General features: G+C 36.2%; 1 protein-coding gene across 2 annotated transcripts; it reads right to left on the bottom strand.

Annotated features, from left to right (window-relative positions):
- Nucleotides 1–962: 962 nt before the first annotated feature.
- Nucleotides 963–23,221, bottom strand: LOC110796478 (serine/threonine-protein kinase CTR1). Of its 2 annotated transcripts, none has more exons than XM_022001539.2 (16): nt 22,438–23,221; nt 16,948–17,249; nt 16,707–16,851; nt 15,713–15,816; nt 13,712–13,920; nt 10,137–10,526; nt 9,933–9,973; nt 6,593–6,661; nt 6,397–6,497; nt 6,196–6,280; nt 5,928–6,026; nt 5,305–5,373; nt 4,794–4,925; nt 3,028–3,122; nt 2,718–2,935; nt 963–1,473 (listed from the first exon to the last, which is right to left on the bottom strand). In XM_022001539.2, exons 1-15 carry the CDS (start codon nt 22,933–22,935, stop codon nt 2,827–2,829), a joined length of 2,448 nt encoding a protein of 815 aa, XP_021857231.2. In that variant the 5' UTR covers nt 22,936–23,221; the 3' UTR covers nt 963–1,473; nt 2,718–2,826. The 2 variants fall into 2 exon arrangements, with proteins under 2 accessions (XP_021857231.2, XP_056685020.1); XM_056829042.1 differs by having other exon boundaries at nt 15,713–15,774.
- Nucleotides 23,222–24,521: the final 1,300 nt, after the last annotated feature.

Here is a 24,521-nt window from a genome sequence, read left to right as displayed (position 1 = left end):
AAGTGTCTTAAACTCTGCACCGATCAAACCGATACGAGTATTAAAGGACGGGGGGAGTATATGAGAAGTGATGAGGTAATCTTTAAAATTGTAAGATAATAAGGGACAATATTGTGTTGTCAACGACAATAAGACAATGATACAATTTTTTTAAAATATACCGTTTGGCATATGAATAATATTCCAATGCATAGACTTGATTGTTTACAGTTGTAACACTTGGATCAGTTTCTTAAAAACTACTCACTTCCTAGTATGTATAATTTGTTGTTTACTAAACTTTATTCGAGGTATTGTACAACAATTTTGCTAAACAAATTTGTCATTTTTTCCTCTGTTGTTTTTGTTATGGTGGTGAATGATTCACTTTAACCTTCTCAACAAAGAGTACCTTTTACTTTTCAAATGTTCATAACTTCTGCTTAGTTTATGCTTGGATACTTGCAAATTCCTTGAATACTTCACTTACCCATTTCAGTTTCTTATTTTGATCCCATTATTTTGTGATACGTTAATTGAGAGATTTGGGGGTTAACATAAAAAATAAAATGAAACTCATGCATATGCAAAAAAAAAAAAAAGGGAACTCGTGCTTTACTCAAAAAGCCACCTAATAACACAAATACAAAATAATAAATAAAATAAAAAATATAAAGAAACCCGAACATCGCACGGACTACAAATGAACAAATCTAGTAAAATAATAAATAAAGACTTCACTCTCCACAAACACGAAAATTTCAGGACGATATAGAGATAATAAAAGTCCAATTCTACGTCATGTGAAGCAGAATAAATCGTAGACTTGAGCAAAATCGAAGGCAGTTGCAACCGGTAAGCTAAATTGTACTTTCACAACACCAATATAATAACTGTATATTGCTGCTGCAACTTACATCCAATTTGGATGGATATGTTTCCTATCGACACCAATCACCATAGTTAGTTGATCACACTAAGTAGAAAAACAATGGAACAAAAAGTTATCGCTACAAGAGATCATACATCTATCTGAATACTGATACAAAATACACCCAAAAGCCATGACCATCACAAAGGGTAGTCATATATTATTGGACATTTTGAGATGCTCAACCTTTCCCCATTAGGAAATTAATACAGACTGGGACATGATTTACATCGACACTCCCACTCTACTTATCATCAATCAAAGAATAAGTGAGTGTTATTACAAAGTTAAATGGTGCCAAAATCAAGAGAGGAAGAGAATGTTTTTATCTATCTAGTTCCTACGTCAGGATATGCACATTTCACTCAGATTCTAATCTCCGAACCTAATCCGCATCAGTTACATACAAAATCATGATGATATGATTAGAATAGGCGGACAACTGTACTGGAAGACTATCCATATTGATCATCTAGTATAGTAGTATGGCTAAATGTATACTTTTTTTTTGTCAAAAAATCAACTCTCAATCGGCAAGGTAACAGAGATGTACAGCATTTGACCTGCATCAACAGAGATAGGTTTCAGAACTATGGGAACATACCTTTTCATCTTTAGATGACAAACATTAGAGAATAGACAATATGCTTTTAGGAATAGAAGGCTGATTCTTATTATAAAAGAACCAAACCTAAGCAAAATATATGTGAAACCAAAAAACCCAAACTCCAAGATAAGCAGATGAAAACTTGAAAAGAACAACAGACAACTGACAATTCAGCTGAACAGGATGAAAATTTTGCTCCAATGCAATTAAAAGTTAGCCAATCAAGCCCCACAGAGTTACTTCCCTAACTAGCCAAAGAGTATTCAGCTATACAAAAACTACTCATTAAAAGTGGACTGTAACCTGTGGTGACCTGGCACGATATGCAATACAACACAGAAGAGGAGTCCCAACACTGAAAGGAAAAACAAACGTAGAGCAGAGTCTCCATGACACTGACCAGTCACCAATCTCAAATGTAAGGCCTACATCCTATTACTATAGGACCACAAATTGAAGCACCAAGTGATGGAAAGGAGGCAATTCGAGCTCCATTTATTAGTCAGTGCTTATGGATAGCATGGCAACAAACAAGAGGCAGAGATACAGAATGGTGAAGGAGAGGAGACTCGAGATGTTTGGGTTCTTCACATTCTCCGGCACACAACCCTACTTCATTTTCTGTGTGTGTGGGGGGGGGGGGGGGGGGTTGAAATGGTGAATTATTAAAACCATCTTCCAACGTTTTAAGGGATAAACAATGCATCACCTTAAACAAATACGTAGTATAAGAATTAAGAAGTAATATCCAACAACACAACCCAAATATCCACGAACACTAATTTAGCATCTAAGCTATATTATAGCCTATGGTTTCAATGCAAACAAAGCTCACTGCTTTATAGTTTCTTGTTCTAACTTGTTTAAGAAAGAAATATTTCAAGGCAGATATAAACATGGTAACATAATTCTGATAAGCATTTAATATATTCACTTCATCCATAATTCTTTTGAATAATACTTAGCTGGTATATTCTAGTCAGGACCACAGTACTGTAACCATTTGATCAGGTATCCATTTACAAAATAAGCAATTGAACAGTTCAACAGTCCACGTGTAGTCATATACTAATGACCAAAAAAAAAAAAGCCCTTGGTTCAAAATCTCAACATGAGCAGAAATCATCCTCAAACATATTTTAAATGCCAAAATGATATGATGGGCATAGAGGGTAAGAGACAAGACACAGATGGGCGCACCTGGGATTATTGGATGGACAGATACGGTTTTCCAAACATCTCACCAGGAAAAGAATCTTGCAAATATGAACGAGGAGAGAGTAAACAGCAAAATTCTATCCATCAAGAGTTACGTAATAATGTGTGCATCTCCACGAACTGATTGAGGTGCAGGAGGTTTAAGAAGTGACCTCAAGGAATCCATAAGGTTGGCAAAGGATGGACGCCTCCAAGGCTCACTACAGCAAACCAATAATCAAATAAACAGAACATATAAAACCTGATAAATGGTAAAAAAAAAAAATGGGAAAAAAATTGATTTTCTACGCACTTTGCCCAACACGCCTTGATAATAGTAGCTATTTGTGGATTTACATCACTGGGAATATCAAGTCTCTTTCCCTTGAAACCAACGGCTGCAACAACCTACAGAAGGATAGACCACAAACTTATTACAATAAGAATTTGCATCAAGGGAATAAGAATACATATAAAAAGTAGAACAAAACTGTTCACCTAAAACAAGAACGTGCAGAAAGGGAAAAAGAGCATACACGAAGCTGCGTTGGCTTGTCAGAAGAACGTAAAGCGCCAAGAAGAAGCAAGCCAATAAACTTATACTCCCTCAAAATATGTGACAGATTACCTCATTACCCAAATTGGGGAAATCAAAGGAACTTGGATTTCAATGTGCTTTTTGTGATGAAAGTCGTTTTGAAAGTTATTTAAAGATGACGGCTCAATTACTTATGCCAAAAAAATAGGGAATTTCAATTGGGAAGAAATGTGAGCCGAAATGATAAACTCGAGATAGAAAGAGTAAAAGATGTGTTTGAAAGCAGTAAAAAGAATTGGGATGCGGTATAAAAAAGATTCCTTTGCCTGGTGGATCACAAATACAAATATCTCTTAATAATGAAAGTCAAACTTCTCACCTATTACCAATCATCTGATGTCGAATCAAGAAATTAAAGTGATTTATACAAGTGGGTTGTCATTTAATCTTGCCAGATATCCTAATTAAGTGAGGTCTTGTACTCTTGTTATGCATTCAGTGCAAGCCATAATTTAGGTGGTTATGTTCCCCAATATTGTGGAGAACCACATAACTCATACCAGAAAATACTACTTCAACGTTTGTGCTGAGAGGCTAACAATTTTGCAAGAAGAAAGGATGACAACAGTGACTAGCGGATGGGGTGAACCACAAAGAAAGTCTTCAATTAATTTCACGGCTACTCCCAGAAATGGCTCTATTATTCTTCCCAGTTGTAAATTGTTTACATCTAGTGAGAGAGAACTTTTCAAGCAAAACTTTCAGAATGTGGTGCAAATTATTACTGATAAAGGCAGATATTTAAGGGGTACACGAGCTTATTTGTTCACCCTAAGTTGTCCATACACTTCACTTTTCTTTGAGAACATTTGAGCGGCAAAAAAATGTGGACGACAATGATCTAACATATGGTAAGTTGGTAACTTAGTTGGATCCCCATAACTGACAAGGATTTCATCATGAACTACAACATGAGAATGGAAAATTTTGAACAGATTTACTCCTCTTAAATTCCTTCTATTTGTTGGTTTCACAAGGTTTTTATATGAGACAATAGAGTTAATGACACTGATAAACATCAACTAGAATATGAGATGAGATTCCATGATGGAGAAGGTGAAGGTTGAGAATTATTGAAGGATAGTTGTTCTCTTTTGGAGCATATCCATTCTATGAAATGGTTTATGAGATTTTACTTCTTGTTGGCCTCCAGGAAAAGGGAAAAGTAGAGATAGTCCTAACCGCAAGTGGCGGAAGTGAGGCGGAGGTAAGGTGGCAAGCAGGCCCTCATGTTTCAGTTTTTGAAAATTTCTTGAACCAAACAGCAACTAAGGATTCGAATGGTTCCAAACACAAATAATACCTGGAAGAGAAAGAGCCAAATGTCTCCTCAATTTTCTCCAATGATTTCCACATTTTATCACTAATAAGCCAACTACATAACATACGCAGCATTTCCCATTCAACAAAGGAAAATCGCAAAAAGAAGATCTAATAAAGAGATCAGTCTGAACAAAAAAGATAAATAAATAAAGAATCACCTGAGCTGGATTTAAGCTGTTCCAAGGTTGCTGCAATGTTGCAAGCTCCCACAATATTATACCAAAGCTGTAGACATCTGACTTCTCATTTGATGGCTCATCACGCAGAACTTCTGGTGCCATCCACTCAGGCTGTTCATTTCACTTTTTCAATTATCAAGAAGTCCATTTGTACTATATGTTAAAATGTGTTTCTAAAAAAATTTATGTGACATGTGGGGCTCTGCTTATAAGTGTTTCACTCCATCTAATATTCACATACATTAAAAAATGTCAAATATGGTGCATAAGTTTTGAACCCCCGACCTTGAGTTTAAACAATAAAGTTTTCACCACTAAGATATGACATGTTTCATGTTGTCAATGCAAAAAAAATAGAAGTAAATGTTAATGTTATTAATGTAGTAACACGGCATCGCCCGGGCCCAAAAACTAGTTTCATATTAAAACATAAGCAGAACAGGCAAGGAAATTAGCATAGATAAATGCAATTCATCAACCAACAACTTACTGTTCCAGCAGCAGATTTCGACGACAAAAAAGTATTTGCCTTCAGGCGCGAAAGGCCAAAATCACAGACCTACATGAGTAAAGGTGATTGTAAGGGACAACTAGACTCAAATTGCTTGTTAACAACTAAGCTACAAAAAAATCATAGGAAGAAGTATGAAATAGAAAATAACAGAAAAACAGACTCATATACATAGTTAACCGCAAATAACAAAACCACCCATAAAATTGTGTGCGCAAATTGAAAGGCAAATAGCTACGAATAGATCACAAGATGCGATTGACAGAACTAGACTAGTCGTGAAGTCGTGGAGGTTGTAAACAAGACATATGGGTGCTATTTACCCACAAACAAAATGACTACCTCTTTTTTATCACAAAACCATCATTGATAGGACTTCTAATCACCAAACAACCCCTGAGTGCAGAACTTTCATAGAAAAGTGAAAAATGGCATTTAGAGTTAACTGTTTACAACAAGGAGTTAGATTATCACTGAAACCCAATAACCCACTACCCTCATGGCCTCGTATTTTTGTGCAAGACAAGTATGGTTCTATTCTGCATGCAGGAGGTTTTCTAATTAGAGGCCCCAAGGGGTGGGGGGATAAAAACAAACCTTACCTTCACAGTGTATTTCTTATCCACTAAGAGGTTAGGAGACTTAAGATCCCGATGAACAATAGGTGGATTACGCTTATGAAGATAATTCATTCCCTTTGCCTGCACAACAGAAGTTTTTTGTTTGATGAACCCAAAATAAGCGACAAGAAAAACAATTTTGAATGTTGAAAAGGGTAAAGCCTTTCTTCATCTAATATGTCATAAATAATCTAGAGACTAAAAGACAAGAGTGGGATGGGAGTAAGCAAGGGAGAATCAGCATGCATACCACATCATATGCCATACTCAGACGCCGCCTCTCATCCAATACTTCTCTGCCACCCGATTTATGTAAAAGCCTGTATAAACTTCCTCTGCAGTTGAAATTCCGTATTTACTTCACTAGACGAACAACGAGAGGAAAAGAGCAAAAAAATATACCAAGAACAACTTGGAACACATGTGGTAAAATTAATTCAAGCGCGCAAACCTGCATAAATATTCTGTCACTATGGCCAAGTTAGGTGGTTCAGTAACTGCCCCCATGAAGAGAACTATATTTGGATGCCGTAAGCGTTTCATTATCGCCACCTAATCATCAAGATAATGTCAATTAAAACAGACCAGCAACAAAAGGAGACGCAAATATTCTAGCAATGTTGCAGCCACTTCGAGCTGATTCTCACCTCCCTCAAGAATTCATTACAGCGCTCTGGATGGAAATCTGATTCCATGAGAATTTTGACTGCAACCTCCTATACAAATGAACCATTTAAAAAGTCATCGACAGTGCTGAATCTGGAGCGCATATAGACCAGATAAATTACAGCAATATCCAACAATGCACACAGTTCAATAACTTGGGAGTGTGTCAATGGAAGTAGTTGAAAACTAAAAAGAAAGCATTCAACAAATAGAAAATTGAAAAGGACTGGAGAAAATAGAAAATGGTAAGCACTTGTAATAAACTGAAGTCAGACAGGATATAGGAGACGCAATTATGAACCCTGTCAGAACATGTTAGCTCCCAAATCTCACTTTGGGGGGGGGGGGGGGGATGCATCCAAACTACGACCCCATCTGCTGCTATTCTAAAATTAAATTGCCCCTCTCCTTTCTTCCTTACCAGTTTGCAGGCCTTAAGAAAATTATGTGCGGTATGGAGCAATTGGCTTATGATTACACTCATGTCCTCCCACATGTTAAGATGAGTGAAAAAATAAAATATAATATAACAAAAAGAGGAAGAGGTGATGCATGGAAAAATAGAGTACGAAAATCAACACCGGTTTTGCTGATAATTACTATTCATAATCCATTGGTTCAGCTTGTTTCAACTTTTCCGTTCCTGTAATATATAAGTTCATAAACCAATGCACATCCATAAAGTGGTTCCTACAGTAGATTTGACATCTTTGAAGAAAACCCCACTGTCTCCATTAGTGGCACTCTTCAAATCTAAGCCAATCAGAGAATGGATTATAGATTCACAGCAAGATTTAAAGATATATCCAGCTCACACTTAACAAGTTCAATTATAAAACCCACTGGATAATATAAAGCAGTAACAACATTATCATCAAGTAAAACACAAGAATATTAATGGCATAACACCTAATTCTTCAGTGAACAGATACATAAAACGGCTTGCAATGAAAATAGATAGTTTTACAACACACCAAGATAATTGAAAAGAACTTATTTTGCAAACAGACAAGATAGTTGTCCATCCTAGTGACCAACAGATCCCTCCTCCAGCACTTCCCCTGCTCCAGCCCAATTCTCTCCTCGCCCATTTTTCTTCCCTGAATAATGGTATCAAGGAGATTCACTCTAATTTTATATATAACAATCCTAGAAATGATCAGAACTTCCTCCTTATAAACATCCAAAAGTTCAGTATTTCTGGAAGTATTGGGTGAGCTAGGCTCACCACAAGTTTGGTTGGACAGCCTACTAAGTAGACCAACATAACAATGTGTGTATTTTGAGACACATACATGAAGAAGAACAGAGCACTAAAAACAGGGTGAGAACATTTTAAACCATCTCTAATCACTAGAAATCCCAGATCCAGATTCAGTGAGTATTTCCTTGACCTTTGTCCCTTTGTCGTTGTCAGTATTCGAGCGACTTTCCAGCCAATTTTTATGATTTCGCTTCTGGTTTTGTTGGAAAATTATAGATATTATTCAAATTTTATCCTCACTTGTTTCTCCTCTTTCAGTACTATATTCAACCTGGATATTAGAGCTATGAAACTATGCAAAAGAGAAGAAAACAGAGACGTTGATTAGTTTGAAGGTGGGTAAAAATGGAATGTGATAAAAGGTGAAGTGCGGTGACTGACGAGGGAAGCTGAGTGGGGACTGGGAATTGAAGAAAGTTGAGTCAAGTGCTCTATTTGATGAGCTGGGCAATTGACTACACTGAAGACAAAATGATTCAATCTGAATCTTCAATTAAAAATGTGAAACTCTGGTGTAACAAAAAAATATAGAGAAAAAGGAGAAAGAAAGAAAAAGCTTTTCTAATTATTTGGTGATAAAAATGAAACAGATTAGCAAAAGAAGCCAAATTTCAAAAAAAAGTAGTCCAAAGTTCCAAAACTTGCATCCAAAGCTTATATCCAGGGTTTAAAAACTAATATTCAAAGCGGAATTACATCTAAAGTTCCAAAATCTTGTATTGAGTTCACAAAGCTGATATTGGAGTTCCTAAACTTAAGATGGCATGTCCAAAACATGATATTGGAGTTCCAAAACCTGAAATGGTATATCCTGAACATAATAATGGAGTTCCAAAACCTGAGATGATATGTCCAAAACATGATATTAGAGCTCCATAACCTGATATGGTATGCCCGAAGCATGAGAAAGAAAAAGAATTTATAAATGATTATCACCAGATCCCCAAGCATATATCCATATATGTACTCCTTCAGCTTTTTAGGATGTACCCACTTTCCATAATGAGGTATTTGTATCTAATGTCGTACTTCTATTTATTTTATTTTGGGCACGCACTTTTTACCATCTTAACCCTTGCCCCATAATATTATACCTTTCTACTAACTCTCCCTTCCTTTATGCATTGTTTCCTTACACCCACTCACCTCATTACCATATTTCCAATCCTTTATACTTCCTCCGTTTCATAAAAATGGCAACACTTAGTTTTGCCACTATTCATACACCAACTTTGACCGTATATTTTTACTAATTTATTAGTAGCAAATGTTATCAAGTAAAATACCATTGAATTGATTTCATTATGTACTTTTGTAATATTAAATTTTAAGATATTATAGACAAAGATAATTAGATATAATTATGGTCAAAGTTGTATCTTGGAAAACGTGCTAGTCAAAGTGTTGCAATTTTTTTGAAACAGAGGAAGTATACATTTTTCTTAACCCACTCACCTTTTTACCATATCTCTCTTACTTTATGTACCTTTGTCTTACACCCATTTTTCTTAACCCACTCACCTGTTTACCATATCTCTCTTACTTTATGTCCTCTGTTTTGCACCCACTACCATCTCCTAGAAACAAGAGTCTAAAATAAATGGGTACATCAAAAGAAAACGAAGGGAGTACGTACCATGTCCAACTACTGTTTTTCTTCTCACTCTAATTTTTCCTTCTTTTTCTCTTTTTAACCTTTTCTTTTACATCTTGCTTCTCGCCTTTCTACCAGTAAAAAGTAAATGAATGTACCGTAATGTATACAACAACAAACTAACTTCCACCAATTGTGAAGGATAAAGGGCTAATTCGGATTAACAACACATCAAGAAGATATTTCAACCCACTTAATCCGGAAATAAACTTATTTGTGTGTAAAATTACCTGGAAACAAACTTATTTTGTCTGAACCTTATTGTATCTTAACTTATCTTGTCTGACCCCTCAAAAAAAAACACTTATCTTGTCTGAAGTATGTCTCGAAGAGTAAAGGGCCTTGACCATTAAATACCATCATAGCAAATTTCAACTAGTAAATAAGGTATTGACATGCTTACCGATCCGTTCCATTCAGCACGATGGACAGTTCCAAAGGAACCTGCAGATACAAACAGGCTATTCAAAACCCTGATCACAAGGACTAAAGAACAATATGCACTTGCATTTACCAGGTATGCACATATATGACTAAGGCATAAAAGAAACCTAGCTAACTTTTTTCAAAAGATAAAATCTAAAGCATGAAAGTTTAATGGAGAAACCTGCTCCAATCCTATCCCTTACGACAAGATCGCTCCACGAGATGACCAAATCGTCCATGTCCAGTGCAGCTTCACTTCTACTTGAAACTAGTTGACTAGCCTCAAACCGAAAATCTTTTGATGCATTTCTCGCTGAATCAGTTAATGCCTGGGTCCCTCGTCTGCTAGGAGGAACAAATCTTGATGGAAGAAACTCTCTGATGGCATTAGATGCTCTTCCAATATTTTGTGGAGGATTACTAGATTCAGAACACTGGGGTTCTCTATCATGACCAACAAACTGAGAATGTACTTGGTCATTTGGTATAGGATTGTTTACGTCGGGCAGCTTTCTACCAAGTTGCTTAAGATACATAGGATCTCCTGCATCTTGCTCATTCACAACTGCACCTGATAAAAAAGTTCAAGATCTGGGATCAGGCATCAGTTGATTTGAGACACTAGCCACAAACCGACAAGTAAACAGGCTTCAGTTGATTTGAGGCATGAGAAGAAAGACCAGTATGCTTGTATATTTTCCAATAAGAATAATGCAACCGCTTTATCAGTGCCAATAATACAATGTTATCCTTAGAAAACAACTGCAACCCCAATTGCTTACCTTCTGCATCCCAATAAGCCATATTTTCTAGGTTCATGTAATTGCTTGAGTTGTTCTGGCTTTTTCCCTTTTTTTATACTTCTCCTTTCTCTGTCTTCTCCAATATGAATTGTGGATCCTTAACTCTAAATTTCAATGACATTTTCTCGTTCTTTAATTCATGTTTTCGAATTGCAAAATATCCTGAGCTTTTTATATTTAACTTTGTAAGGAACAGTTAAACATAATGACAATTCTATCCTTAAAAAATAACTCCAGTCGCCAACTTCTTACCCTCTACCTGACTGCATCCCTATTTCCATTTATCTTTTCTAGGTTCTTGCAATTCCTCGAGGTGTCCTGTTCTTTTCCCTGCTCCATATATTTTCTCTCCCCTTGTTCTCTCTGTACACCAGTTACATTAATTTGTTGATACCCAATCTGAAACATAGTTAGAATTTCTTCTTCTTTAATTCTCACTCTTAATAATTGAAATTCTAGTGTTTTCTCCTTCTTCGTTGTTTTTTCTACGAGGGAAGGGAGGTGGAGGATGCAGGAGATATATTGCTATCAATTTTTGAAGGGTGATTCCATTACATTACCCAAGGGAAACCTTTTCCTTTCCCTTCAAGCAAAGCAGTGGGACCCTAAAACAAAAAAAAAATTGTTCAACAAAAAAAAATTAGTGCACTGTTGGAACTTAGAAGGAAGGGGGTACTATTTTTGGCATAGATGTCTGCATGAAAGTAAAAAAAAAAAATACTTCGATGAATATACTGTTGTTATTGGAATTGATATTGGTTAATCCTTGGTAAACCGCTCAGAAAATAGACATAAAGTTTGTAAAAAGGAAGTATCACAGGGTAGTAGTTTTGTACAAGTTTTGAAAAAAAACTGCAATCAGCTGTCAGTGAAACTAAAAATGATGCTGAATAATCCCTCAGTTTATCATGGAGCAAAAAGACAGTACACACAGCTAGAGAAAGAGAGTTAACAGGGACGGGAGAGGGGAGAGGGGGACGGCAACAATCTCTTTTCCATTTGAGGGTTGACAAAGGTATCCAGTAAAGTATCCCCGGGAGGCCCCAATATTTACACCTTTTCACTCACTCTCTCATACTTTATTCAGCTTTTTCTTACCGACCTACCTTTTTCCACTCTATCTCTTATTTTATCCACAATTCTCACATCCACTCACTTTACTCAAACTTTCTTAGAAACAAGAGTCTATAGTAAGTAAGTAAAACATTAAGGAACGGAGGGGGTATATTTTTCACAAAAATGTTCTTTTAAAAAACATCCTATTCTGTTGGAATATCTTATCAATTATTTTATGGATTATACATTTTATAGCATTTTTCCACTTCATGTTTTATTTGGTGGGAATTGCACTGTTCCTTTACGCCCTATTCAGTTCCCTACCTTATGTTTTTACTAAATGATGCACTAGCTGCTGCTTTCTCTACCTAACCCCATAGAAGTTCGAAAGCAATTTTAAAAGGTTTTTGTGCAAAGCATTAGAGAGACTATAATGAGGTTTGAAATCTAACAATGAAATCAAGAAATCAACAAAAAAAAACTCACTACCATTTTAACCCCTTTCACTATCTTCTTGATTCTAACAAGTCTCTAGCTGAAATCCTAAAGGTTTTCTATTGTTGTTGGAAACCAAAATAACTCGGCAGCTTCTCTATTGTTGTTGGAAACCAAAATAACTTTCAGATTCAAGGATCTATAGATGGGATTTCAAACACTTATAACCCCCAGGAAAGCAGAAAGCCTAAGAAAGATAGTTTAAAGTGGTTTTTGTCGGGGTTAAGGGGAATTGAATTCAAGGGTAAACCCAAAAAACTCACATGGTTGATACCTAAACACAACACCCCCCTGAAAAAAGAAAATAAAGAAAATAGAACACAATTCTCAAATAAAAAGCACATACACCACGCATGTCAAGAGGCTAATGGGGTTGCGACTTCCTCACAACCGTAGCTTACATCTGATACGACCAAAAGGTGAGTACCTTAGGTCAATTCTGTAACATAGATCATCCCATTCTACTGATAAACTAGGATTCTGCCTTGAGAGAAGGCAGCCCTATTTTGGTTGTTTAGGCTACTAACAAGCAACACTAACAACCAAGAGAATGCAAAACTAAGATTGAAATTAACCAGATTAGGATGGTGCTGCCGAAACATTACAGGTAAGACATTGAAACTCCCCGTCTTAACAGGTTTAACAGCTTTGCAAGTTGGTAATAGTGATTTTGATCATTTTAATGCTCCGCTTTTTATTGAATGTGTGGTGGTGATGGTGGCCAAGGTGTTGAATAGGTAATGGTGATGGGTGTTGAGTAGCTAACTATTTCCTTTCTGTCAGCTAACGAATTATGATTCCTTTCCTAGGAGGGTTACAAACAAAGAGAATTTAACACCCTCCAGAAATGATAAACGATTAGGAAAAAAAATGAAACGGGCGCGGAATAAGGAAAATAGTACAATAGTACTTTCGTTCCATCACAGAGAAAGGAAAATGAAGCTGGTGAACCAAACGGTCCCTCTAAGTTTTCCCAAAAAGAAAGGAAAATGAAGCTTTCTAGCACATCTTTACTTCCATGACTTCAGATTCACTGGGTTCTGGGAGATTACATTACAAAATCCGACTGTAAATGAAAAAAACAATAACGATGATATATAACATCAACACTATTAATGGATCAGTCTCCACGAACCAGTGAGGATCTCGACATTTAGGTTATGGGAATCCAAGATGTTCTCTATTAAAGAACTAATACCACCACCATCAAGTACAAAGCTGATACAAGTTATACAAATAAAATAGCATGGAAAGAAAGTATAAAGTAGTTTCGAGTTAAAATCCAGATAAACCTAATTAATCAGGTTCCTTAGTAGTCTGGTTTACATCTGTAGACATTTAAGACAACGGGAAGAAAAAAATCATTATGATTTATTAAAAAAATAAGAACAAAAGAAATCACCTGTAGAAGGTCTGTCAAATACAAGATTCAGAGATTGACAATCTGAAAAATACTGTTTGGCCAGTGATCTAAAGTCAATGGCAGGTTCAGCTGATCTAAATCGTGGAAAGCGTAGTGGTGAAGAAATTGATATGGATGATGGGCCATTAAGCAAGGAGTCAGGCTCGCATAAGCAACCTGGCTTTCCAACCAAATCAACCAAATACTCCCTGAAACAAATAAAAGAATGGCATTATCATATAGATACAAGCTGCATCAGGACTTTCAATGTTGACTAAAAGCAAGTGATCTGAAACTTTATCCAACCAAAGAGACTCCATCCCATCCATCAAGACAAATTCATAAAATAGAAATACAATCATTCGCATGTACAAGAGGTTCTGTGAAAGAAAAAACAACTTCCGTACATAAAGTAGATGCTAACTCGATTGTGCGATAGAGTGTCAGAGACTTAGAGCACAGCATCAGCAGGCAGCTAGTCAGACAATTTCCAACCCAATTTTTGGGCCAAAAATAAAATGTTAATTGTGGGTATTTTTATAAAAATTATTCAAAAATTATGAGCAAAACCACAAATTGCACAATTTCCAACTAGACAATTGCACATGGTTGATACCTAAACACAACACCCCCCTGAAAAAAGAAAATAAAGAAAATAGAACACCATTCTCAAATAAAATATAATTCGTGATTTTATGGTAATTATAATTGTCTAATTCTGGGTAAGTGAGTGATTTTACACAAAAACTTCATTTTTTTTTTAAATACCCAACAAAATATGTAAAACCTAGATTTTAATTGCAAATCAATGACTACAAAAAAATAGTTTCAGAAACTATTGTTAAATAAAAAATTTGAAAGGGTAGTTTTTCCCCAGTGGACATTAAACAGGTAGTTTCTGACAAAAATAAAATCATACTTTCTACCAAGCATGATCTGATAATTCTAAGTTATTTGATGTGTGCATCACTGATCATTGAAGCAAAGATTTTTGTATGGCTTAATTTTGAAAAGACTTTCAGAAAATTGGGTGATGCATTTTAAAGCTTTCAACAAGTTCTTCAAAGGCAGACATCTTTCCATTGCTACATGGGTCTACCAGCCTTCTACTTGGTGGTTTCTTCAAATGCACATCTCTCTTGAACGTAATTACTGATAGATTCTATAAGAGTCTTGCAGGGCGTGGATCTTAGCATATAGCCATCTACTCAAATGGGGAAGGTTGACTCTTCCCAATCATGATGATGACATACAGAAGTTAATCAGGTCAATAGAAAGTTAGAAACCATATGACAAACTGTACAGAAAGGTGAACCTATCCAAAAAAAATTAAAATGTAACAATGTTGATGATGATGAAAACTTTGAAGCATGTGCTATGTTTTTTTATGGATCTAGCAATAATATCATTAGTTTTTGAAACCCAATCTACTCTTCAAAAATGCTAGTGGGAACTATATTTTAAAATTTGCTACGTTGAGAATAAGCCAGACTTTTGGACCTTTGGTGTTCACCAAACACTTCGGAAAACCACATTGACCTGTGAAATATTGGAAAGTTCCCAACCCAAATTCTAATAAATGTTGTCCATAATGATGCTTACCAACAGGCCTAGGCTTCATTTGTCGAAAACCTAAGAAAAGACCACTCGACAAATGATATTTCATGCCTCAAGATAGTAAGCTTCACCAATAGCTGGGAGTATTTCCGGAAAAAAGAATTCTTACATGTACATTCATGAACACAAGTATGATGCATCAAAAACATAAATTGGTTTACATCTACACAAACCCCCTATACCCTAGTGGGTATGGAAGACAGGTTGTTTCCAACTGATCCTTAATCCACACACAACAACAGCCATATATTTCTTAGTCAATAGTACAATGAGCCATTAATTTGGTCCATAATATTCCAAAAGCTACAAAATGTGAATTAGTGACTCTGTTAGAAATAAATTTAGTTGCCAGTATGCTGAACTCAAAAAATCAAATGAGCATACCTGTCAAGTCCAAACCGTACTAAGCAAGAGGCAGCATCATTTCTATTGCAATATTTACATCCCTTGGCAATTCGACACGGCAAATCAATTGAATCAGCAAGGACCTTTAAGCAAAAATAATATAACATGTTCAAATTCCCTTGGAAGTGCGGCTTTTCAAATAAAATGTCATATCACCAGGAATCATATTCATAACAACCAAGAGACAAAGACTTCCTCACCATACACAAAACAGAGATCAGCACTTAACAATGGTGCAGCAATTAGCATGTTACAGTGATCACGCATAAGGCAAAAGAACAATATATGTTGAAGACTCCCACAACATATATTACATAGAGTTCAGCAATGGTGCAGCAAGTAGCATGTTACAGTGATCATGCAATTATAGCAACGTACGTTGAAGACTGCCACACCATACACTATATAGAGGTCAACAATAGCACGCAAAAGTGATCATACGCAAGGAATAACAGCAATGTAGGTTGAAGAACTCCACATCGTACACTAAATGCAGCCACACAGGTCAGTAATTGTGCAGCAAGCAGATAGTTACAATGACCAAATGAACATGAATTATACTTCATACGTCGTAGAAATTGTCGACGGAGACAAAATGTATTTGGACAAAGGATTTCACGAATCTTGCAACTATGAAGATCAACAAGGAAAATTAGACAGTACAAGTCATAGGGGAAGCAAACGAGAAGCTGGGTGATTCGTTGAGAAATCCCACCCCTACCCCCAGCCTCAAAAAATTGAGATTTAACTCACATAAAGAAACACTTCAACTTGAGTTGGCAAGTATAATGCCTCATGATTGCAGGACATTTCCTGTACCGTCACCACAGGGGGGCAAATCACAAAGGTCACTACATGATCAAGAAAAGAATGATGAAAAACGAAGTTACATGCTCACAGCTGTTCCGCACAACTTTCTTAATAATCTACACTAGTACAAGTAACAACGTTAATTTGACAGCATTTGACATACTTTGAATAGCAAAGCCCGATGTTTGCATAGGCCAATAGACAAGCTACCAACAGGAAGCACAACAGAACCCAGACAATCCTTGAGACCATTACTGAACTCCTCCCAGATGGGAACCAATTCCTCCTCTCTGGTTGAAGCGACGCCCCTTGTAAAGGAGCAAAAAAATGTCAGAATGAGTGAGCTAACACAAATATGGACAGAAAGACCCTTTGTCAAGAAAATATACACAATAACAGCTCACCCCATGCGGCTAGATACCAGCTTTGCTAGCTGATCAACAACATCATCGGAGGTCACGCATTTACAGGATATATCCAGAGCTCGGTTCAGCAAGTCCTTCAAACTGGAATCACCACGCCGATCAATCAATACTACCTCAAGTGAAGATTCATTTACAGAATTTACCAGCTTTAGGGATTCAATAGAAGGAATTCGACCACTCTCTTGTAAATCAGCACAAACTGTCCAAACATAAGGATCCATCCCATGAATGAGATAAAATCCATCAGGAATTGTGTCAGAGTACGAGAGGCAGCCATTCACCTGATGAAAAAAATCAATTTGACGAGGATTCAGACAAATTTAGAAGCCTGGTTGCAATAGTGGCAATGGTGCTAACAAAAGAACATAATATCATTTTTTGTGAGTAACAAGTAAAGAAAATAGTCAAAACTCAAAAGCTATGACCCGTCCAATCTACAAAGTGTAAAGTTCTCTCTGATCAAAAGTAACTTAAATAAGGATTGAGAATAGACGTGAAGGCTCGACCAGGAATCAACATACAGAAAAAGGCGAGAGGGGATCAGAATATTTTTTTTTTCCCGGGTTCTTAAAATAAACTTGTCCAAAATATCAGATATTATAAAGAATTTATTTTAATAATCATACCCTACTAAAAAAATTCAGTTAATAAAACAAAGGAAAGAAAAATCAACCCACGTCCATTAGACTTTCACATCCGTAAAACATAAAAATAAAATGTCCAAGCCCACCAGTCCGCCGCCAAGACTAAGACACCAACGCACATGAAGATCGAAGAAATGAAAGTAGACTTGCACCTGAATTTTAGACTTAGAGAATATGACAGAAGAAAGACAACAACAATTGACGATGGCAATCAACACATATATCCTTATCAAACAAAAAAGCCCCCAACATATTTCTTCTCTCGCCTTCCCTAACCTTCAATTGGTAAAACTAGGGTTTCGGCACGGTTCGGTTCGAGAGCCACAACAAATTGGGTCGTTGGAGAACCGCAATTCAATATCAGCGAACCGGTTCGAGATTCGTGGAGGGTACCGGCGAATCTGGTAAAGCTGATCTTAACAAACACTGATAGGGAGCTACATATGCAAATCAAAGTGCTTCACATTGGCCTTCTTATTTTTGGAAAGGTGCTTTGCACCACCGAGAAATGACCAACATTCTTGGATAAAGTCAAATCAAGGTTTAGAGGAGAATTGGTGTTTAGATCCTCCACTCCACATGAAAGAACCCATGTACACCCTTGACACTGATACAATATTGACATTTTGACACTCCAAATTAACATATTTAACTTACAGAATCTGACATAGTCGAATCAAGTTGTGTACCGATATTGACAATCCTCACTAAATCTCAATTTACACAATCAAATAAACAACTATTCTGCAATCAATTAGAGAAGATGACATCTCCCTAACATGCAACTTAATCAGCTCCAACCACAAAAGAAAAGTGGTCACCATTCTTTAGCTTCTTGATTCCTCACCATCAAATACAAAATCAACACACATAACTAGAATTAAAATTAATAATGGGTTTCAATCATGAGAGCGGTGTCCAAAGAAGGCTTTCGCGTATAAGAGTTCTTATCAGTGAATTTCATTGCTTCATTTATAATAATATACTTCCTTCGTTCCTCAATAGATGTGTTGCTTTGACTCAGACGTTTGACAATGCACAATTTTGACCATCAATATCTTTAATTATAAATTTTAATGTTTATAAAATATATATATTTTGAAAATATAAATTCAGATTAACCAACAACAATTAAATAATGACACTTATCTTTACTTATCGGTAAAAAACGTAGTCAGAGTTAATACTTTAAAACGTTGCATCTATTAAGAAGCGGATGAATTATTTTAAAACGTGTATTACATTGTCTACATATTATGTACAATAAGAATTTCTTATTGTAGTATTCCAGCATGGCATGGGACCATCTTAGCAAACTATTAGATATGCTCTTTACTTCACATAAATATATTTTTTATGTTTTTTAATAATTGCACCATTTGATGTTTCACGCTTGTCAAACTTAAGCCAGTATCTCTAATTATACTTTTATTTGAGGAAAATATCTCTAATTATACATTAGTTAAAACTATAAGAAAAATTGATATTTTGAAAATATATATTGAGACGAATCTAATAAGATCAAAATAATTATAAAGGATAGTGTGTTCATAGTGTAAAATTGCAAATGATGCAATTACAAAAAAAACGGTGGAAGTATATAACTTGGAACATCTGAGTGATTGTTACTCTATAATTGCTTTTATGTTACTCCCTGCGTTCTTGAATGTTAGTCCTCTTTCCGTATTGAATTGTTTTTTTTTATTAGTCCTTTTGGAATGCTTTCTTATTTGTCCAACATTTATCTCCATTACACCCTTACAATATCCAAATAACTCATTTGTTTACTCCCATGTAATGTAAACCTTTTATCCCCATTAAATCCCTCGATAATTTCTCTATCATACCCACATGGATTAGATACTTAGATTCCATTGAGATTCATATGACAAGTGTGTTTATATTGGATTGTTTTAGATTCAAAAAGGAACTAAAATTCAAAAAAAAATGGAGTACTTCGTATTCGCTTGTTTTTACTAGGTAGTAGCTAATGATGGCAAGACATTAGTTTTAGTACCAATTAACTTTTGCAACTTTATGACTTTCAACAATTACTCAATAAAGATACAATAAGTAGACCTAAATAAAAAGCCAAACTCAAGCTATAGGCATGACTACACATTAGTTTTTGTATGTGAAAAGCTTGTTCCCCACTTTCCTTTCCATACAATTCCACTAGATCAATATCAACAACAAATTGATAGTTCTCTATTAATTATCTCTCCTCTCCCACTTGTGGTTTTCCTTGAGCAAGGTCTAAAGAGGGGATCTAATTCCCGGCGATGTTCCAGTTTGTACCTTAAGGAGGAAGAGTTTGTTCAATCATCTTTAACTCTTATGGCCATTGGTTCTTTCTCTTTAAGACATATCACTTTACTCGTAGCCCTTCTTTGTGAAAGATGTTCGCGTAATCTTGTTACCTGGGAAAGGACGAAATATATGGTTGGCTTGATGATAAATGGAAGATGATTTTGTTGGCAATTTAGTTGTACACTTGGAAAGGAAAACACCAACGGATTTTTTAGGGTACAGCTTCCCCTTGTCAATATTTCAAGTTCCGGTTTTCAAAAATCTTGTAGAGCTGGATTTCAAGTTTTATTCTGAGAGTGGTTGACTGGTGGTTTAACTTTTCTTGATTTTGTAGATAAATTGCATCGTGATAGCTAGAGAGGATGAGCTTTTATACCCTTACCCCTCCTTTCATAAATGACTAACACCCCCTTGGTGTCAACCTGATATAATCATAAAACATGAGCATGTATTCTTACTAATTCACCATCCTCCGCATCAAGGGGATTCCTCTAGCACAGTTTTCATATGGTAATAGACTTTGGTAAAAACATTTCCCCTCCCATTGCAACTTGTCGATAATAAATTAATAGTACTCAGACTCTCCATTTCTTCTCTCTAACCGCGTCAAAATCCTTAACAATTCGACATGGGTATGGAAACTTTGGAACATGAGTACCCCAATCCAAGTAACATAGAAAATGGACAAACAGCAAGTCCATCAACTCCGCCTGATGAAAAAAACTAGAAACGTAATAAGAGTGAGGGTTTCCATGGTGATGGCCAGCTTAAAGAAGGTAAGGTGAATCAACAAGCGAAAGAAAGGGGTGGGGAGTCTGGGGATAGAAAAGGAAGTGCATCATAATTCTTTTAATATTAGCTTGGGGAAGTAGATGGAAGATGAATTAGAGGAGAGAGGTGTAAAAGGGAATAAAAAAATCTACAAATAGAGACTCTAAATGAAGATATTAAGAAAGCATCAAGAGTTTATTATATCCTTAGTTGTTTAGCGTTTGGGAGTGCCAAGTTACTGGGAATCTATCTTCAAATGTTCTTGTTTTCTGGCTTATTAGTCCAAATTAATTGTTTCCCTAATCTATATCTTTACTATCAGTTCATTAGATAAGGATGAACATTTCCATGGCTAAGTCTAGCGATGAATTACAACTAATGGTGGTGAGCAAAAATATTTTCAAAGCATGTCCACTCCAGTGGAGTCAATTATTCAATTATCTTTAACTTTTGAAAGTCAATGGTCCAAAATCTAAATCAAACAGTTCAATGCTATCCACAATGTGAATAATTGTGTAAGTAATTGTTGCATATCTTGGAAACATATTCTCTGGAGACGGCATACATCCGACACCCCTCCGGGAGAACGCCTCTAAAGGCGTTGGGGTAATGTCGATGTTGACGACGTTTAAGACTTGAAATTGTATTTTCACTGACCAAACAACAGAAGTTGAAGTAATTAGCTTAACAATACTCCTCCTCATGATGAGGCATTGATGATTGATATTAGCTGCCTTCAGTAAGAAGAGAAAGGGATCGGGAAGGTGAGAGTTCTTAAGTAGATAAGATATGGAAAAATGGTTAACAGGAGCCTTGTGTATCTGACACCCTAACCCTCTCACAAGGTACTCCATATCAAAAACTTACCATAGTCCAATAGAGAAATCACAGAAATAAAGATGGAAATTAATCCCTGACTACTGTGGCTAGGAACTATACTCCAAACATTGGAAAGTATAATGTTAAATTGCAAGGAAAAATTGACCAAACCAGCATGCTGAGACTGCCACTTTTTTTGGAGGAACAGAACCTAGCAAATTCGAGATAACTATTCTCTTCTACACGTAGCTAGTCGACTCAATGTGAAAAGGACCGAATTATTCAAAAGCATTCCGCAAAATGACAGCATAATTGCAATGGCATAATTACCTGCAAAATGGATCCCTAACGGCCCGTTTGGTAGCCGGACATAAACGGTGTCAATGGGAATGAATTTGTATATAAATTTGTAAGGAAAATTCATTCCCATGGTAATGCTAGTCCACTCAAAATTATGTCTTTTTCTTTATAAATTTTCATTACCACCATTACCATTTGGGAAGTGGTATTAGGGAATGCAAATTTATGAAGAAAAACACCATGTTTAAGTCAAAATTTCATTACCACGGACATCATGATGCTATTTTCTTGCCTAATTACACCTGAATCTATTCGCATTCCTTCCATTTATTAGCGGCTACCAAACGGAACGTAAGTGTATTGGGTTCATCAGTTGTCTATCGAGGTCCGCTTATTGTTCTCCGTCAAAACTAAAACCGAAAACACAACTAAGAAGAAGACAATCACTCAATGCCTCATTCTACGAGCAGCAAATAAAGCACTCAGCTTTAGCACCGAAGTACCAAACTATCCCAAATTTCCAATTCCTCTCCCGACAAAATAAATCACACCGATACTACTCTGAATCAGCAGCATTTTTTAAGTGCAACAAACCAGAAATAAATGAGTATACAAATAAGATTACCCAGAAACGATGGGAAATGGATTCAGCGGACTCAGAGGAAGACAACCGAGAAGAAGATTCATCTGGCATCGGATCCAAGAAATTAGGATCATCAGCACAAGCAGCTTCAGAAGAAAGCCTCAAAGCCAAAGCCAATTGTAACTGATAACTCTCCTCGGTCTGCTGCGCCCAACTCTTTGACGCCGAAGATCCTCCACCGCCGCCGCCACCATCAATCGCTACCCTCTTCCTCGAATCTCTCTCCTCCTGCATGTAGCTGAAGCCGTCGAGATCGCTCGCCGGCAAAGAGATCGACGGCACGTAATGATCCGACAATGAACTCTCCCCAAAACTACTCCCACTGCTCTGCCTCTGCAACCCGATCGACGGTGGAAACAAGCTTCTCTCTCCTCCTCCAACACCGGAAAACTTCGAAGCCACCGTCGACGGCGGCGGAGTTGTATGATCATCGACTTGGCTTAAAAGTGTGTAGTTTGATCTTCTAGCAGGCATTTCCATGGAAAATTCAATCAGAAAACTCTTGGGCCTCGTAGAATTTCCAATCAATCCAATAAGTAGTTAAAAAATCCTAGAAATTGAGGTGCAATGAAACCCTAGAAGGCTAGAATAACGCCATTTCGTCAATATCTCATTGTTTTTCTTAGATTTTTCCCCTGAATTTTTGTCTTTCTCTCTCTAACTTACTTACTTTCTCTCTCTAAATAACAGTGTTATCATAAGCATAGCTGCCTTCCTTTTCTTTCTTATTGTCGGGAAAAGAGGAGAGAGAAGATTCGGTGGCGTAATCGTAAATTTGTAGCATTTCTGAAGAAATGAAAGTGGGATTTTATTTTATCTTTTTTGGTTTCTGAAAGTACTCCGTAACATTTTTACTATTTTGGTGGGACCACCTTTTTATCGGTTCAGCGCCGCAAATCAGTCTCCATTCTCTGTATTTGAAAAAAAAAACCCAATTTAGATTTTATTTTTTAATTTTGGACGAAGAATTTCGGAAGAGGTTTCCCTATTTAAGAGGACCTTGACCAAATACAAAAACTCTCTTTTTTTTTTTTTTTTTTTTTTTTTTTTAGTGTTCTACTTCCTTCGTCTCAAAATACTTGAATCAATTTCCTTTATAAAGTCGTTCCGATTTATTTACACCATTTTTATAAATAGTAAATTTTTATTAATATTATATCAACTATTCATTTTCATGTTATTTTATGGTCCCATGCACCCTACCCCCTCCCCTACCTCCTTTAAAAATTTGGCACATACCCCCTATCTATATTAAAAAAAAATACACAACTATCACCTACCATCTATTTAATAATAAGTCAATTACTTTGTATTAAACTATGTGCCGGTCAAACCGATTCAAGTATTACGGGACAAAGGGAGTATATTATTAAGGGCGTGTTCGGAGTTAGCATTTGAGGTAACGGGAAGCGTTGTGACCTATTCAAAATGCTACTTGTAAAATTTTCAAGTGTTTAGTGAGGTAACGGATGGGATTGCGGTTAGTGGTAGAGGTGGCGGTTGGATAACTTTTGTCAAACGTTAAAAATTAGTATCGTTTGGAGGTAGCTAGTAGCGTTTGATAACATTATAAATAAATTTTTTAAAATATATATATGTCTTTTTTTGTATTTTACAATCTCAACCGCTACTTTTACCAAACACTTATACTAGTTACCCGTTACTTTGACAGCTAACCGGTACCCGCTACTTTGACAGCTATCTGTTACCCGCTACTTTAACAGCTAACCGTTACCCGCTACTATTGATGGCTTCCCGCTACTCGAACAGCTACCTGATACTCAACCACTAAACATTACCCGCTACCGCTAGTTTTTCAGAACAAGACCTAAACAATAAAGGAATAATATTGCTATAACAATGTAGTTAGAATAACTTATCTCGATGGTGCGAATAATTGGATGACATATAATGAACAAACTAAAGTCTTATATGTGACCAACCACACCATCAACTTGATGGTGTGGCATTTTTGCACTTGCAAGTAAATAAGTCCAGCGCGTTTAAAGCCATTAACAGAGGTTTAATCTGGTTGATAACCAAATAGATTGATCAAATATATGACA

This window comes from Spinacia oleracea, chromosome 5, assembly GCF_020520425.1.
Source record: "Spinacia oleracea cultivar Varoflay chromosome 5, BTI_SOV_V1, whole genome shotgun sequence".
Classification (NCBI taxonomy): Eukaryota; Viridiplantae; Streptophyta; class Magnoliopsida; order Caryophyllales; family Amaranthaceae; genus Spinacia; species Spinacia oleracea.
This window is presented reverse-complemented; position numbering and strand designations above follow the sequence as displayed.

What these genes read in the sequence shown, in the direction of transcription:
- LOC110796478 (XM_022001539.2), bottom strand. Translation starts at nt 22,935, where the DNA reads ATGGAAATGCCTGCTAGAAGATCAAACTACACACTTTTAAGCCAAGTC. An exon ending in CTGGTATCTAGCCGCATGGG is followed by an intron (nt 16,852 to 16,947) that starts GTGAGCTGTTAT and finishes CTCCTTTACAAG; the next exon opens with GGGCGTCGCTTCAACCAGAG. An exon ending in CGAAATCTGCTGCTGGAACA is followed by an intron (nt 4,926 to 5,304) that starts GTAAGTTGTTGG and finishes TGAAATGAACAG; the next exon opens with CCTGAGTGGATGGCACCAGA.